Genomic DNA, 17,709 nt, shown 5'->3' with positions numbered 1-17,709 from the left:
AACAACGGGAACATGTTTCCTGCCTCTAGCGTGTCCAAACCCTTAACAATCTTATATGTGTCAATGAGATCCTCTCTCATCCTTCTAAACTCCAGAGTGTACAAGCCCAGCTGCTCCATTCTCTCAGCATATGACAGTCCTGCCATCCCGGGAATTAACCTTGTAAACTTACGCTGCACACCCTCAATAGCAAGAATGTCCTTCCTCAAATGAGGGGACCAAAACTGCACACAATATTCCAAGTGTGGTCTCACTAGGGCTCTGTACAACTGCAGAAGGACCTCTTTGCTCCTATATTCGATTCCTCTTGTTATAAAGGCCAACATGTCATTTGCCTTCTTCACTGCCTGCTGTATCTGCATGCTTACTTTCATAGACTGATGTACAAGGACCCCTCAGATCCCGTTGTACTTCCCCTAATATTTCTAATTTATGAATTTAATATATCTAAATATTATTGATTGGCATAGAAGTGGCATTTGTGTCATATTCAAATTATTATCAACACAGGTCTGTATTGCGCCCATTGTGCAGTGGGAAGGAGTAAAGCATGAAATAGGAGAGACGAGCCTGCCGAATTTGACGACCAAGAGCCAGGAGAGCAACAGTTCCTTAGATTCAACCAAAGGTGATGGTACATCTGCTCATGCAATCCGTAAGTTGTGATGTAACACTTTAGTCTATTTGTAGAGAGTATTAGACCAAGGGGGACCCGTTGGGTCCCGTCCCCTCAACGAGCTGCGGGGGGGTGGGGGGAGAGGAGGGGCGGCCTGCGGCGTCACACACATACTAACCACCCCCATTGGAATTATATTAATATTATTCATTGGCTCCTTTTACCCATCCCAGCCCTATCCACTGACGCATAGCCCCCACCTCGCTGCTGTGTCTAGAGAGGGGGCAGAGGCAGAGAGAAAGAGGGCGGGGGAGGGGGGGTAGGGGAAGGGGAGAGGGGGGAGGGAGAGCAGGGGGAGGGGGAAAGGAAGCCCAACCACATTTTTAAAAAAGGTCAGATTGGTCAACAATTTTAATTAAAAAAGTCAGGAAAATAATTTGCTAAAGGTACAGAGGAGTGGATTTCTGAACTCGCAAGGAAAACCTCCACGGAAATATGTAAAAAATATCCCGTTTCGGGGTCTGGTTTTCGAGAAGATATACGTTGCAAAATCACACACACACACACACACACTCTTTTAATAGATACTAGACCAAGTGCAGACCCGTTGGGTCTGTTCCCGCAACGAGCGGTTGCAAGGGGAGGGGGCGGCCTGACGTCATCGCGCAACGCCACGCGTTAGGCGTACGACGCCGAGATGCCACGTACCCCCTCAATGTGTCTGCAGGCCGTTGACAAGCGGGATTTTCGGACAGTGCAAGCCAGCGAGGATGGCGAAAAGCAGCGAGTGGAGCAGGCGATCTTTGGCTTCGGCCAGCATGACCGGGCCAGGAGGCGGGGGGGGTGGGTAGTGGAGGAAGTAAAATCGCTGTCGGCGTTTTTTGGAGGAGAGCCGGGCGGCAGTAGCCGTTATGGTCGCTGGCCAGCAGGAGGCGAAAAAATTAGTGGGGGGGGGGGAAGGATTTTATTAAAAATGTGTACAGAAAAAGGACTAAATTTAATGACGAGTGGATGAGCGAATGTAAAAGCGAAATGGCTAGCGAAATGGTAAAAATCTCGGCATGTTAGCGTCTGGTTTTGGTGGAGTAACGAATCAAAGGCCAAAAAAATGACAGACAGACAGAGACATTTTTATTGTGTGCTAGCCAGTCAGTGGAAAGACTATACATGATTACAATCAAGCCGTCCACAGTGTACGGATACAGGATTAAAAACCTGTGGTGTATCCCGTTTACTTTGGTTCATCCAATGGACCTTTTGGAGAATAGCATTAAATGCTGATCGTTTGGCAAACAAGAGTTCCATAAAACTTAGTGGTAAAAAAAAGTAATTTCCAAGGGATGATTACCTTATTTCTGCTAGAGGTTTGATCTAAATGGGAAGAGTGAGATGAACCAAGTAGGTTTCAAATAGACTTGCCTTAAAGCTTTGCCTCACCATAGAATTGAATTTGGGAATGCTGCCATAGTCCTCGCTTTTAGAAAAATATTTATTTAGATTAATTTGCAATATTGGCATGTTGAACCCATGCTCATTTGATTCTATCTGCTTGCTTCTGTTCGTTTATCAAAAACATGGTGCTACAACTTTTTTTGGCCAGGAGTTATAAGATTTACTTGTGATTGTGTAGCTTTAAATAGAACTGCAAGGTTCTGAATCTACAGATTTCTTGGATATTTTTAACTTTTTCTTAATCAAACAAGATTGATTTAATCATAAATAATATTGAAAATTATGTTTGTGTCATCACTGCATGCAGTGATGATCAGATGATGGGTGGAAATGAAAATAGGGCTTTTAAATTAACTCGTGATAGTTGTGATGAAAGGAATGTGGTGATTTAACATTTTAATAATTTTAAAACCTTTTCTCAGCTCCAAAATGTAACTTAAATACATCTCTCGTGATCTTGGAGGAGTCTGAGTTGCATAAGGTATGGTCATTTTATTGCCTGTCCTTTAAATTTGAATAATTTATAGAGATCATTGAATGTACATTTATTCAATTATTATGTTGACTTTTAGGTAAAGCTGCATTGAAGATTGCAAATCTTTTAGATGTTTTGCTCATTAACAATAGTACCTTGGAAACCAAAAATATACTATAATATTTAATAAATTGCTGCATTTTAAAGAATAATGCACCCTTCAGAATAGAGCCATATGTCAATTAGTTGCAGTTTTGTTAAATGTTTAAATTTTGCCTTAAATGCTTACTCAATTTAATGGTTATGTGACGTGTATGGTATGTCTTCAAAGCTAGCATTTTCTACGTAATATACATACTTGTGTAGAATGTCTTCCAAAAGTAGTTCCTTGAAAGCTGAATTTAAAAAAAATAATAATAATTTCTCTTGTAGAAATTGATGGATGGTGAGATCACAGTCCGGGAATTCTTCAAGTTCTTCAAAGTTCAAATACATGCTCAGAAATCCCGCCAGAGTGAACTACATGTCAATGTAAGAGTACAAAAGATATTCTGTCTATTTTGTGCTCTTTTCATGTAGTAATGTTTTGAAAGTTCCACTAAGGCTGAGTTTCATTATGAAATTTTAACTAATGAAATCCATTTATTTGTGTATTTGTAAGTTTTTTAGATGTCCTTTTGTTTAAATTTTGGTATGGTTGCCTACTTCAGTTGCCACTTTTAAAATATATCACGTACAAACAATTTGAAACATGCCTATAGCTACGTTTTATAACTAATTGAAGAAGGTTATGAGTTTTTAAAAATCACTTAAGTATTGTGGCAATGTCTTTATGTTACATTCAAGCTAACTATTCTCTGTCCAAAGTATATTTGTTTTTTTTTGCCAATAGAATTGCACTAATTATTGCTGCAAATTGTGTACTTGTCATTTAAAAACAAACATTAAAATTGCTCCCTTTGATAACAGACATCCAACTCAGCACTTCAACATGTTGTATGATGGTATGATGTACTTCATCATGGAGTAACTCAGTGGATTACCCTAAAATCTTGTAAACCAACATCTGCAATTCCTAGTTTCTACACTTTTATGTTTCATTTAGAGAAAAACATGGCAGTGGTATTACTGGATTTTTTTTTTAGTTATTTAAAGCTATTTTTTCACAACCTCTTGATGTCCCCACAACCTTCTTAAGAACAGGCTGCTAATTTCACCATGCGGGGACACCTGAGAGTGTGACTATGGAAAATGACAAAGCTATTGCTTCTATTAATTCTTGTGCAACAATACTCTACTAAACAATGTAACATACACTGCTATTTCAAGCCAATCGAAACCAGCCAGTGAGCATGGGACATCCTCATTCTGTAGCCAGGCAGGGAAAGACAATAAATAAATGTTCATGTTAATTGATCTCAATGCCATTCATAACAAATACTGTGGAAGCATTTTACTGTATTGGCTGATTTTGTGTATTTTCCAACTAGTGGAAAAAATTCACTTCTGGATATCTGTAAAAGTGAACCAGTTAGTCACCCATGGTCTGTTTGTTGGCCATTGAAACTAGAGTATTTTACATGTTTTTATTATCATTTCTGAGATGCAGTTGAATTGCTATTAATTCAAAATGTATTATTTTATTTCTTGACCAGCCTGAATTGGACAAATCCTCGGGACTGGAGAATTGGCTGGCTGTGAAGTTCCTTCACCGACCAAAACGAGAAGTCTATGAAGAAGAGGGCATTGCACTCTCTACAGCCATTAATGAGTATGTAGAGTTAAGGGGGAGTCTTTGTCTCGCAGACAGAGACCTGGGTTCAATCCTTCTATCCTGACCTTGCTTGTTGTGTGTGGAGTTCTTGTGATTTGTGGATTTTTTTCTGAATGCTGCAGTTTCCTCCCAAAAACTTGTGGGTTGGTAAATTAATTGATTACTGTAAATTAATCTTGGTTTGAGGGGGTTTGATGAGAAAATGGGGAGAAGAAAATCAAAAGGGATTAGATGAAGGCTTAATGTAGTAGAGGGTCAGAATGACTTAGTAGACTGAAGGGCGTGTTTCAATGTTGTATAACTCCATGGAATCTTAAATTGTCGGTCATAACACCTTTTATTAACTTCATAGTTATCAATATAAGATTTTATTAATAAAAAATGAAGTTTCACAATTTAAGTCAAATGGCATTGTTAACAAAATATAGTTGAATGTTAGTTTAAATTAGTTTGGATTAATTTAAAATATGAAAAATTGAAAGATCCAGGTCATTAAATGGCAAGAAAAACTGCAGACCCTGTAAATTCAGTATAAGAACACAATGCTGGAAATGTTTAGCAAGTATTGCAACATTTGAGGGGAAAAAACAGTAAATAAGCTGTGGGCCGAGCATCAAAAATGTGTAGAAATAGGATTTTGTGACCCAAATCACCAAATTACATGAAATTTTCACATATTGTGTAAAAATATTTATATAAATCACCCCTGAAACTCGATATGACGAAGACTTGCACATTTTTATTAAATTAGAGAAAAAACGGAAAAATGTCGGGAATTTTTTAGTCCAATCAAAGCACATTTAACATTGAGTTGTCTGCCAGTTGGCCAATCACACGCTTGGTTTCAGGCTAGCACACAAAATGGCCCAGGGGGCTTCACAGATGCCTGTTTTACTGGAGATTCCGATTTGTTGTTCTGTGGAAAAAATGTCGTGGAAACTTGCAGCAGGTTAATTGTATTTAGTGGGAAAAGCATTAAAAAGGCTGAGGAAAGTGCTGCGAAGTGGATTAAAGTGCAAGAAAGCCTTCAAAGTCCCTGCTGATGTGTTGGAACACAAAGAAGGCCCCCATGAATCAACTCTAACTGAAAGGTAAGACTAAAGTCTGAATTTATGAAAATCTATCTGTATGGACTTTAATTAATTTAATTGCACCCTTTTATAATGTGAATAAATTCATTTATTCATACATTCCTTATTCATCCATTCACTCACTCACTCACTCACTCACTTATTCATTCATTCATGAAATTGAGGGCCTAAACTATAACACAGTCAATTAAACATTGTCACTAATGCCAGCCTGTTGTAGAGTAATAAGTCTTTAACAGCTAATCTCGGAGCTGCCTGCGAAAACTTACCGGGAAAAAGTGCTCAGATTGCGGGGCCTAGGTACTCGTGATAAAGTGAAGCCGCGGTCTCAATTAATAAGCGGCCGATTCGCGATCGCGGAGCATCTCCGCGGGCAGGCAGGGGGGCTGTACATAGTGCCGTCTGCAGCGGTCGTTTTCAGACCCCGATAACGGGAGAAAAACAGAGGGATATCGATCGCTATTTACCGCGAGTACCTAGGTCCCGCGATCGGAGCACTTTTTCCCGGTAAGTTTTCGCAGGCAGCTCCGAGATTAGCTGTTAAAGACTTATTACTCTACAACAGGCTGGCATTAGTGACAATATTTAATTGACTGTGTTATAGTTTAGGTCCTCAATTTCATGAATGAATGAATGAATTGAGTAAGTGAGTGAGTGAATGAATGAATGCATGAATTTATTCACATTATAAAGGGTGCAATTAAATTAATTAAAGTCCATACAGATAGATTTTCATAAATTCAGACTTTAGTCTTGCCTTTCAGTTAGAGTTGATTCATGGGGACCTTCTTTGTGTTCCAGCACATCAGCAGGGACTTTGAAGGCTTTCTTGCACTTTAATCCACTTTGCAGCACTTTCCTCAGCCTTTTTAATGCCTTCATATCGAGTTTCAGGGGTGATTTATATAAATATTTTTACACAATATGTGAAAATTTCATGTAGTTTGATGACTTGGGTCACAAAACTGCAGAATAAAGCTCCTCGGCCCACAGCCTAAAATGACTATCCTATCCGTGTACCTGTCCAAATGTTGCGATGTTTATCTCCTCTGGTAGTTCATTCCATATACCAACTACCTTTTGTGTAAAAAGAAAAGTTGCCCCTCGGGTTCTTATTAAATCTTTCCATACCTCCCCCCTCCACCGCCCCATCCCCTAAAACCTATGTCCTGTGGTTCTCAAATCTCAACTCTTGGTAGAAGACTGTGCATTTACCCTATTTATTTCTCACCCAATTTTATACACCTCTATAATCTTAAGATTTCCACTTTTATACCCCTCTACACTCTTAATCCACCTGCACATCCTCATAAATTTTCTCTGCACCCTTTCCAGCTTAACATCTTTCACATAACAGGATGACCACAACTGAACATAATACTCCAAATATGGCCCCGACAATGGCTTTCACAACTGTAACATAACCTCCCAACGTCTATAATCAATACTCTGACTGAAAGCCGCCTAGACCATACTATTCATCTGTGATGCCACTTAAAAGGAACTGTGTACTTGCACTCCGACATGAATATTAATCATGCCAGATTAATAGTTGGACAGAAAGTTGAGCAAGGAAGAGCTGGAGATACAGAATTGTTCAGGCACTCCCTCTGCTCCACAACACCTCCCAGAGCCCTGCCATTCACTGTTGGTCCTTCCCTGGCTAGACTTCCCAAAAATGCAACACCTCGCACTTCTTTGTATTAAACTTCATGAACTATTCATCAGCCCATACGCCCAACCAATCGAGATCCTGCTGTAGTTTTTGACAACCATCTTTGCTATCTACAATACCACCCACTTTAGTGTCATCTTCAAACTTACTAATCATGCCTTGTACTTTCTCATTCAAATCATTGAAATAGATAACAAACAGCAATGGGCCCAGCAGCATACCTTAAGGCACACCACTAGTCACGGGTCTCCAGTTCGAAAAACAACTTTCCTCCATCACCCGCTGGTTCCTTCTGTGTAGCTAATTTTCTATCCAATTGGCTAGATTGTTTCCTGTAGGAGTCTCTACTGCAATAATTATATTTTCCATTTGTATATTCCTGCAAGTGCCCTTACTCCACAGCTCTCAGATAACTCCTCCAATTCTCAGGAAGCTAAATAGTTCTAATTATTTAATTCTAATTATTTATTTCCTTCTGCTTTTCAGCCAGAATGATCAGTTGTTAGACCTTGATAAACTCCTAGCAGAGGTGAACTTTCCACTTTTGAGAGAGGTGATGCAAATGACAAAAGAAGAGGTAAATGATGATTGTACTCTAAGATTTGGTGAAGTTTAACTATGTTCAGTTGAGTCTTTCCTAATTAAAAGTTGTAATTGCTCTTTCTTGCTAGTCTGTCTTCCTTTTTGAAAGAAGATGCCTAGAGTCACAGAGTGATACAGTGTGGAAACGGGTCCTTCGGCCCAACTTGCCCACACTGGCCAATATGTCCCAGCTACACTAGTCCCACCTGCCTGTGTTTGGTCCATATCCCTTCATTCTAGTCCTATCCATGTACTTGTCCAACTGTTTCTTAAATGTTGGGGTAGTCCCAGCCTCAATGGCAGCTTGTTCCATACACCCACCACCCTTTGTGTGAAAAAGTTACCCCTCAGATTCCTACTAAATCTTTTCCCTTTCACATTGAACCTATGTCCTCTGGTTCTCGATTTCCCCCACCCTGGGCAAGAGATTCTGTGTATCTACCTGATTTATTCCTCTCATGATTTTATATGCATGTTGATGTTGCATGTTAATATTCGGGGTCATGACTGCCCGCAATCTTCTGTTATTGATAATCATGACCTAATTTAGGTTTGGTATATACTCACCATAGTTTTGCTGCATTTTAAACTGTCAAATTAGACTTTTCCGTGAAACAAACTTAATTTGAAAGTTAAAGTAATGATAGCAGGTGAACTTCAGGATTTATAATGGTGAAAAATTGCTTTGAAACATTTTAATTGGATTGTATTTTTTTTTGTAGCTGCAACAGTTTCGTTCTTGCCTGAATGCCAAGAAAACTGCTTTTATGAAGAGGACTAAAGTGATCTGCCATGAACAAAAGGTTCAGCTATATTTGTCACAGTTGAATGCACTGAAGGTAATTATACTTTATGAAACACTGCCAGCAAGACTGGTACAAGGATATAGGTATTGGGTACAAGATCCAATCTTCGGCCTAAATAATTCTGTATCTCCAGCTCTCCCTTGCTCAACTTTCTGTCTAACTATTAAATCTGGCATGAGTAATATTTATAGGATTATTAAAATAGGGAAAAAATGGTTTTAAACTTGGAGAAATAATCTCTAAAACTACAGTTGCATTGTAGTCATAGATTGATGTATACTGTTGGTTTTGGTTGTCAGAAATTTAGTTATTGATTGAATTGAATTCCTTTATTGTCATTCAGACCTTACGGTCTGAACGAAATTTCGTGCCTGCAGTCATACATACAATCATACAATAATAAACAACACTAAACACAAATTAACATCCACCACAGTGTATCCTCCAAGCACCTCCTCACTGTGGTGCAGGCAAAAATCTTAGGGCTGCAGTCTCTTCCCTCCTCTTCTCCCTCTGCGCTGAGGCGATTCCCCACCGGGCGATGGCACAAACAGTCCCGCGGCTCACCGAACCTCGCAAACGGGCCGGCTCAAACACCGCGGCCCGGGGTGGTCGAAGCTGCTGCCCTCCAGTCCAGCGAACGCAGCCGCCGGCCCACGGCTGAACCCAGGACTCGGGTCATAGCCGCCAGAACGTCGTCCCAGCCACCGGAGCCCCGTTCCAGCCCCGAGCCGGATCGCCCTCACGTGAGTGCCGTTCCTCCCTCGAGCTGGGCCGCTCCGACGGGAGTGCCGTTCCTCCCTCGAGCTGGGCCGCTCCGATGGGAGCGCCATTCCACCTCGGGCTGGGCCGCTCTGACGGGAGCACCATTCCACCCTCGGGATGGGCCGCTCCGACGGGAGCGCCACAGCCCCTCACGGGAGAGTCTCAGCCCCTCGCCAGGCCGCCCTCACGGGAGCGTCACAGCCCCTCATGGGAGCGGTGTTCCAGCCCCGAGCTGGGCCGCCCTCATGGGAGCGAGGCCAGGGTCAGTCCTGACTGGCTACCTCCGGAGTCTCGAGGTCGCCAGTTCCGCCATTAGGCCTCAGCGCAGACGGAGGCAGAGAAGGGGGATACGACAAAAAAGTCGCATTCCCCCGAAGGGAGAGACAGCAAGCCCCGTTTCGAATCCTTGCGAATTTTAAGCTAAATTAGTTTGCATTTTATTTTCTGTTAGACATCAGCAAGTATGTCAACAATAATCAGAATATAGCGACTCAAAGTAACTTCTGTATGTAATGCTAACAAGGCAATGAATTGTAATAGTTTTCAAAATGTACACTTGCATTCATTCACTTTACCACTGGGACACCATTTCTGCAATATGTGGAAAGGAATAGGCAGCAATTCTTCTGTGATCTCTCTGACACCACCTTTCAGTGTCACAACCTCCAAGGTGAAGGAGATTGAGACCAATGGACATATTGGAATACCTCCAGTTGAAATTCCCCTTCCAGTGGCACTCCATCCACTTTTCCATTTCATTCCTTCATTTCACTTGAATGCACTCAAATCCCCAGTTAACTCCACCTTCCATCTCCTAATATCTTCCTTATGCAGCCACTGTGAGTATTGACAACCTTCAGGGTATTAAAATAGCGTGTGAGGGTGAAATTATTAATATTTTGAGAGGGTGGGCGTCCTTGGGATTCCAGTGGTAGATATGATGCCTCTTACACTTCCATCTGCAGCATGCATTCAATGATAGTCTCTCTGTCAAGACAAAATATGTTTGCATGGTGAAATAGTTTAGCCTGGTGAAATAGTGCCTCAGCTCTCTGTGCCTTTTTGAAGCAGCCATACATACAATACAAGATGCATGCTTCAAAACTTGCCATTGTAAGAACATGGCTCTTGAACCAGCAACTGATCAGTTGAAGAGCAGAAAGAAGGAAAGGAAGAAGTTAGAAATGACAGACAGTCCCTTCCGGCCTCTGAATTCTTAAACTCGATTCCAGGAACAAAATCATCAAATCCCCATTCAGTAGCAGTCCTAGATTTTTCTTGACTGATCATGACAATATCCCCCTGGCTAACAAATAGTAAAGTAAAACCACTGCAGAATAAACATTCCAAACAGAAAATTTGCAAATGAAAAATCTAATTAAATATTAGTCTTCTGAATGTAGATTGCAGAAAATTGTGTTGCATTTGTGCAGATTCTAATTTGCTGCCTTTCTTTTTTTTAAATCTACTCAAGCACTGTACTCTCCGGGTCCACCTGCCTCAAGTTCTACAATATCCCTCAAATCTACTGTAGCCAAAAATCTACCTACCTCAACTTGAATGTAGTTAATCACTCTGCATTTACAGGGATCTGGGAAGGGGGGAAATGTGGACACAGCACTATGTAACAAATAGTCAAGTTACGCAGTATGTGGGAAAAGCAAAATAATTCATGTTTCAGGTTGGATTTTAAGTGTTTTCTGACTGGAAATGGCTCCTCCAACCATAATATGATGCTTTTACTCCCATTATTATATCTTGTGGAATGACCTTTAGTATGGCAGAAAACCCCTTTTTAAAACAAAAAAAAGCTTTTATGGTTTCAGTCTCATTAATTTAATCAAACGTTAATGGAAAATATTTTGGCAACTCAGTCCATTTTAAATTTAAGGTGATAGATTATTGTAAGGAAAGATTATCAAATGATATGAAACCAAAGGAGTTGAAGTGAGCATTGAAATACCAGAATGGCAGAATAGGCTAGTGCTGCATATCTTGCTGCACATCCTGAATTGACACCGAAGATAGACACAAAATGCTGGAGTAATTCAGCCATACAGGCAGCACGGTCTGCAGAAGGGTATCGACCCAAAACTTTGCCCATTCCTTCTCTCCAGTGGGTCTGAAGAAGAATCTCAACCTGACAAGTCACCCATTCCTTTTCTCCCGAGAGTCTGAAGAAAGGTCTTGACCCGAAACATCACCCATTCCTTCTCTCCAAAGATGCTACCTGTCCCGCTGAGTTACTCCAACAATTTGTGCCCAAAATCATTATCAAAAGAGGTATCTTGAGTGTTTGATATTTTCCACTTTAAAACTGAATCTCAATAATATCTTTGCTTTGGATCTTATAACGTGTCCTTGGGAGATTGATAAAACAGATTTAATAACACTGTGAATACCATTTGGATAAAATTTCCCCAACACTACCTTGGATATTACCGATTTAAACTAATTTGGGAATTATAAGAGTGGCATGTTATGTTTCCTGATTCCTATTTTAGGCACAACGTCAGCAAAGGAAGGAATACGAAGATTACTTGGATGATATGCTAAACAAAATGGATGATTGCATCGCGTCATTAGATCTTGGTAATTAATTATATACCTTGGATAGCTGGAGAACTTTTTCTCATACTTCAATTTCGATTGGCTTGTACATCATTAATGTGATTAATTAGTGCATGACTTCTGGTAACTGATATGAGAGCATCTTCACTCTCCATTATGATAACCTGGGAAACCTTTTGAATGACGGCGCTATCTACCAAAGTCTTTACACCTCCTACCTTGGAGTTTGGTGGCATCAACTGATGCAGAAGCTGTCCTGATGTTCTTCATAACGATGAGTGGTGATGGTGCGGCTGGAGCAGACATTGTCACTTTGAATGTAACAGTTAATCATGTTCTCCATTTTTTTTAAACCTCCAACTCTGTCTAATCAGCCTGTGCCAACTAAATGGTTAGATCCCATGGGATCCAAGGAGAGATAGCAGAATGTATAGTAAATTGGCTTTGTGGAAGGAAGCAGAGGGTGATGGTGGAAGGTTGCTTCTTGGACTGGGGGACTGGGACTAATGGTGTACCTCAGGGCCTGATGCTGGCTCCATTACTGTTTGCTATCTATATCAATGATTCAGAGGAGAATGTACAGGGCAGAATTGGCAAGTTTGTTGATGATACAAAAGTGGGTGGTATTGCATGCGGTGAAGATGTTTGTCAAATATTGCAGCAGTATCTTGATCGGTTGGCCAGGTGGGCTGAGGAATGGTTGATGGAATTTAATACAGAGAATGCAAGGTGTTGCATTTTGGAAAGTCTAACATTGGCAGAACCTGTACTGTGGATGGTAGGGTTCTGGGAAGTGTTGTCGAGCAAATGGATCCAGGAGTGCTGGTACACAATTCCTTGAAGGTGTCGTCACATAGATGGGATGGTCAAAAAGGCTGGATAGGACAGGTTTAGAGGGATATGGGCCAAACGCAGGCAGTGGGATTAGTGTCGATGGGACATGTTGGTCGGTGTGGATAAATTGGGCTGAAGGGCCTGTTTCCACACACGATGACTCTAATGCATGGCTTTCAGCATTCACAATTATATTAGAGAAACCAAATGCAGATTGGGTGATCTACTGGGTGGCCACTTTCTGTAGTACAAAGGGGGGCACAGTAGTGCAGATAATAGAGCTGGTGCCTTGTAGTGCCAGAGACCTCGGTTCAATCCTGACCTCGGGTGCTGTCTTTGTGGAGTTTAAATGTTCGCCTTGTGAATGCGTGGATTTCCACCAGGTGCTCCGTTTTTCTCTCATGTCCCAAAGAAGTACAGGTTTATCGGTTTATTAGCCGCTTTAAAGTGTGGATGAGATCCCATTTGATTGTGAGCTATTACCTTTATTAATCATTAGTGGGTGAATAATCACAGTTCTAGAAACTACCTCCATGGTAATATATCTTGGCTTTTTAATTACTAAAATAGATAATCCAACAAATCTTCAACCTAATTTTACTGTGTCCTTTCAATGGCAGCTGATGCAGCTGTAATAATCCATTTTGAAATATTTTTGCCCCGAATATAGTTCTGAATGGGGTTTTAAATTCACGGAGTGTTTATTTTTGTATAGATGCTGTCTGACATGCTGTGAACTTCCAGTAATTCCTGTATTTATCTTTCTATCAATTTACAACAAATACTAAGCATAGTGCAAATTATGAAAATGGTCTTTCTTTGAATATAGGAAATTTAGGAACTCTCGGAGAGTGTAGCATGGATGACATTGACCATGATGAGAATTTGATGCAACTGAAGCAGGTTGTGAATGAGAGACACGAGGGTAAGAAATTAGATGATATCAGCAGATGTGAAAGAATGTTCCCCAAATTTTTCATTGTTTGCTGGTCATCCAAAATAGCAATGTTTGTATGAATAGTTCTGATTTTTACAATTAAAATGCTAGTTTCTAAATAACTGTGACATGACTAATATTAACTGTTTTGTGTCAATCCTATGTAAACAACCTATTGATACAGAAGTAAAAAATGTTTTTTCACATTTGTGTTTTAGTAGAAGAGATTATGCTCTCTTGCGCACAAGAGGCAATCCGCAGGATGTCTACTTTCTGCGTCCCACACTTCCTACTTTATTTGTATTTTGGGCACTGTAGCCTACTGCACTCCTATGGCATTTATGGATTCATTTTATTTCCCTTTATTGGTGGAGAGTGTTCTGCAAAATAGTTTCTCGTTCACGATGCAAACAAAACATTAAACTGGGCCGTAAGAAGAAACGTTTATAATGATGTAATTCCAAGTGTTTCAAGTTGAGTTTAAAGGCATACATTTTGACATGTAGAGGGAGCTATTCTCTGTCTGCTTGTCTCTGTGTGATGTGTAGCCATAAGAATTTTCTTCACAAGAAGCAGCTCCCATCACATTAATTTCCTAAACATTCTCTGCAAAGATCTTACTATTGCAGTTTCTACAGAAACATAGTTTTGTATGTTTGTTGGGGTAGTGGTGGTTCTGTACATTTGAATTTCACTTGACACAAGATGAATCGAATTGTAATACTGAAGCGATTTATTTGCTTTGGGTATCGCTAAAACCTAAATATGGCCTGCAAATTCGGAATGTTGCCATTGGAGGTCTCATCTGCTAAAAATAAGCAAAATATTATTATCTTTGGATTAGTACATACTCAGAATGAATGAATGCAATTCATCTGGATTTAGCCGAAGCACTTTTTGTTGACTCGCTTTCCCAGGTTTGCATTTTGAGTATAGGCTTCAGTTACCTGCGACAAGAAAACTGGCAATATGCTGTTTAACTTTGTCCCTTTTCTGCAGATCTCGGGAATCTTCAGGCAGAACATTCTAAAATGGAAAGGTATTTATATTTTCATTAATAGTTGTGCATTCTCATGTGTATTTACATTTTTTGGTACAATAAGTTTAAGATTTTGGTTTTCCAGCACTAATCCGTAGTTGTGTTTTCAGGAACTGACATTAGAGAGCCGAAATTTTGAAATATTAACATGAATTAATATTTTCGGTTTTGTTTGTTTGAATATATCTGCTGATTGATTTTGTTTTAAACTGTGTATTGGTCATTCGATTGAAATGTAGAGATTTTTGGCTCTGGATCAGTTTTAATTTGATATGCAAATTTAAGGGCTTATTTGGTGCTAATATACTTGTTCTGATTTACAGAATCAGAATAGTTATAAATAGGGGCAGATGTAACTTGATGGAACAAGGTGGTGATGAGGGTGTGTGCAAGTCACCTTTAGAGGATAGCTTAAAAAAACAGGAACAAAAAGGAGAAGCTTTTGCTAAGTAATTCCAGCTATCTTGCCATCAATGACTTTTACCAAGGTGCAAAAAGCTTGGACGTAAGCATAAAAGATAAAGAATCCTTGGGTGCAGTAATGTATTTTAGTATTGTAATTCCTCCAGCTCATCATCCCTGCAGCTTATTCCAACTGAATGCAGTACTGTTTTAAGAGCACAACTGTCTGCTAATGCCTCAGCATATGCACTAGTACCATGTGGTTTTAAATAAATTTGTACAAACACTCTGGCGCCTCTATCGGGTGGGTAGAGGCATCTGACTATTGATTATCCAGGCTTGTCATCTTCAATACATATTTCAGTTTGTGATAAGGATGACTCTAAAGAACTGTACAGAACAAGAATTATTGTGATATCACAACTCAGGATATTGCCATTGGAGGCTTCATCTGTTAAAAATAAGCTTGTTGGTTTTCTTTGCAGACAAATTGTGGATTTTCAGGTGCTCTGAAAACATCACTACCTGACAGTTATCCTCCAAGAGTAGAACTCCTTCATTTGAGCTGCAGAGTGGCACTCCAGCTCTGATTCCTTTGTATTTCAGCTAATTTCTTTTAAATTTATTATAAGCAAATGTACAAAAATAGAACCAACGGCATATAAAATTATCCAGTTATTGTACAGCTTCAATTTTAACTGTTTAGCTTTAGTTGGAAGAAAAGAAAGGAGAAAAAGCAAGAAAGAGAAAAGTGACATGTGCAAAGATAGAACCCCTAGACTACCAAAGTAGTGTAGCCAAATGAGTGAATAAATGAAAGAAAGAAGTGATGAATAGAAAAAAAATAAAAGGACAAAAAGAAAAAGAAAAAAGTGGTGATATACCTGCCTCACATCCCTCCCCACCCACCTCACCCAACCCGTAATTAGATTTAAATCCAAAGTTGTGTTGTGCCATGCTATCCTTGTAATAAATCAATGAATGGTGTCCATGTCTTCGAAACATGCTCTGGTTTATCTGCCAAGACAAGTCTAATATTGTCAAGATGTAGCGTCTCGGACATGTTTGTAATCCACATCTTAAGAGTAGGGACTGATGTATGTTTCCAAAATGTAAGTATTAGTTTTTTCGCCGTTATCAGGCCATAATGAAGGAAACATCTTTGAAATAGTGATAGCTCAGAACAGGCTTCTGAAGTACCTAGATTGATCAGTTCCATGTCGGGATCCAATTTTATTTTTAGTGTTTTTGAAAAAATTTCAAAAATTCCTCTCCAGAAATTATGTAACTTTATACAAGAGGCAAAGGAATGGGTTATAGTTGCTTCCTTATTTAAATCCTACTATTTATATTTCGCTTTCTTGGTGTTTCTTTTTCATCTTTTTCAGTGAACTTGCTAAAGTTCTTGATGAAAAATCACAGCAGGAAAACGCTGCCAAAATGTTGGAACTTAATGAAGAATTTCAGGAGTAAGTACTGAACCGCTGTGTTAATTTGCTCCAAAAGCTAATCATGCACCAACAAGTGTGAAATGTGTCATCTGTGGTGAGATGTTTTTGCTTCAGATTGTGTGCTATAATGTTAGAGGGAGACGTCATGTGGCAGTTTTTTTCCTGGCAGAAAACCTCCAAGGAACTTTCTTCATGGCTTTGGTGCAGTGACCCTTTGCTAGAATATTCTTGTGGTAATATGACACATTTAATGAAGTTATTCCAAGCTTGTGATTTTATTTTCCTTTGGTCTATTTTGTATTTTGATACGAGATTGACAGCCAGAGGTGGCAGTGAAATGCTTCTTGGTTCTTCTTGGTTTCTTGATCCTCCAAAATATTCCAAATGGAATTTAAACTGGAGGTGGTGAAGGGAGGGCTTAAGCCACAAAGGGTTATTGGGAAGAAAGAGCTACTTTAAATTTAGTTGCATCGGGTTGGGTAACTATAGTTGGGTGGAGATTATTCCATGCTTTAATTGTGCGGGGGAAGAACAAATTGCTGTACACATCTGTCTTTGTACCTGGGATCACAAATTGGATCGAATGCCCTCGTCTGCTCCTAATTGGTTTGGGTTTGGTGTAGGTCTTGTAGTCTATGTCGAGCTGACCATTTAACATTTTGTAAAAAAACAGGTCAAACGGTGAGTTTCACGTCTGTCTTGAAGAGGGTTCCACCCCAGAGAATTCAGAAGTTTCGTGATACTCGCTTCTCTCTCGTAGGTGTTAGTAACAAATCGAGCTGCCTGTCTTTGGACACGTTCGATGGAAGAAATGTTTTTATTTGTGTATGGGTCCCATGCTGCAACTGCGTAGTCCAAATGAGGTCTAATGAGGGTGAAGTATAGCTTCTCCTTGACAGAAGTTGAACAATGGTGAAAGTTACAAAATAGTCTTGAGGCATGGCCTGATCGATGTGCGTAAATGAGGTTAGCTAAGTTGTGCATACCAGGAAATTTATATTAAATTGTTAGGTTTTACTTAGTTGATTTCAATCAGAGCATGAGATGAGTACATTTATTTGTTGCCTTGGCCAAGGAAGGATAAATGTGGCCAGGAATTGCCATTCCTGACTGACTAGATGGAAAGACTATTTAATGGAGTTTGGCCAAAAACACAATCAGATTTGGGTTTTTTTAAGTGATACAGCCTGAAGAGTCTGTTGATTCTCTACCCAGAGACATATTGGAAGATTAATGGCA

General features: G+C 39.8%; 1 protein-coding gene across 1 annotated transcript in view; it reads left to right on the top strand.

The window, feature by feature from the left end:
- The window catches only part of knl1 (kinetochore scaffold 1), a 30,840-nt gene that overhangs the window by 4,402 nt on the left and 8,729 nt on the right, over nt 1–17,709 (top strand). The window contains exons 2-11 of the mRNA XM_055640960.1: nt 511–655; nt 2,491–2,549; nt 2,976–3,074; nt 4,199–4,314; nt 7,570–7,660; nt 8,388–8,504; nt 11,741–11,828; nt 13,471–13,566; nt 14,578–14,617; nt 16,408–16,488. Of these exons, the coding sequence (XP_055496935.1) occupies nt 511–655; nt 2,491–2,549; nt 2,976–3,074; nt 4,199–4,314; nt 7,570–7,660; nt 8,388–8,504; nt 11,741–11,828; nt 13,471–13,566; nt 14,578–14,617; nt 16,408–16,488 (932 nt within the window). The remainder of the gene's footprint in view (nt 1–510; nt 656–2,490; nt 2,550–2,975; nt 3,075–4,198; nt 4,315–7,569; nt 7,661–8,387; nt 8,505–11,740; nt 11,829–13,470; nt 13,567–14,577; nt 14,618–16,407; nt 16,489–17,709) is intronic.

The sequence above is a fragment of the Leucoraja erinacea genome, chromosome 9, assembly GCF_028641065.1.
Source record: "Leucoraja erinacea ecotype New England chromosome 9, Leri_hhj_1, whole genome shotgun sequence".
Taxonomy (NCBI): domain Eukaryota; kingdom Metazoa; phylum Chordata; class Chondrichthyes; order Rajiformes; family Rajidae; genus Leucoraja; species Leucoraja erinaceus.
The sequence above is the reverse complement of the archived record's forward strand: the minus strand, read 5'-3'. Positions and strand labels throughout refer to the sequence as shown.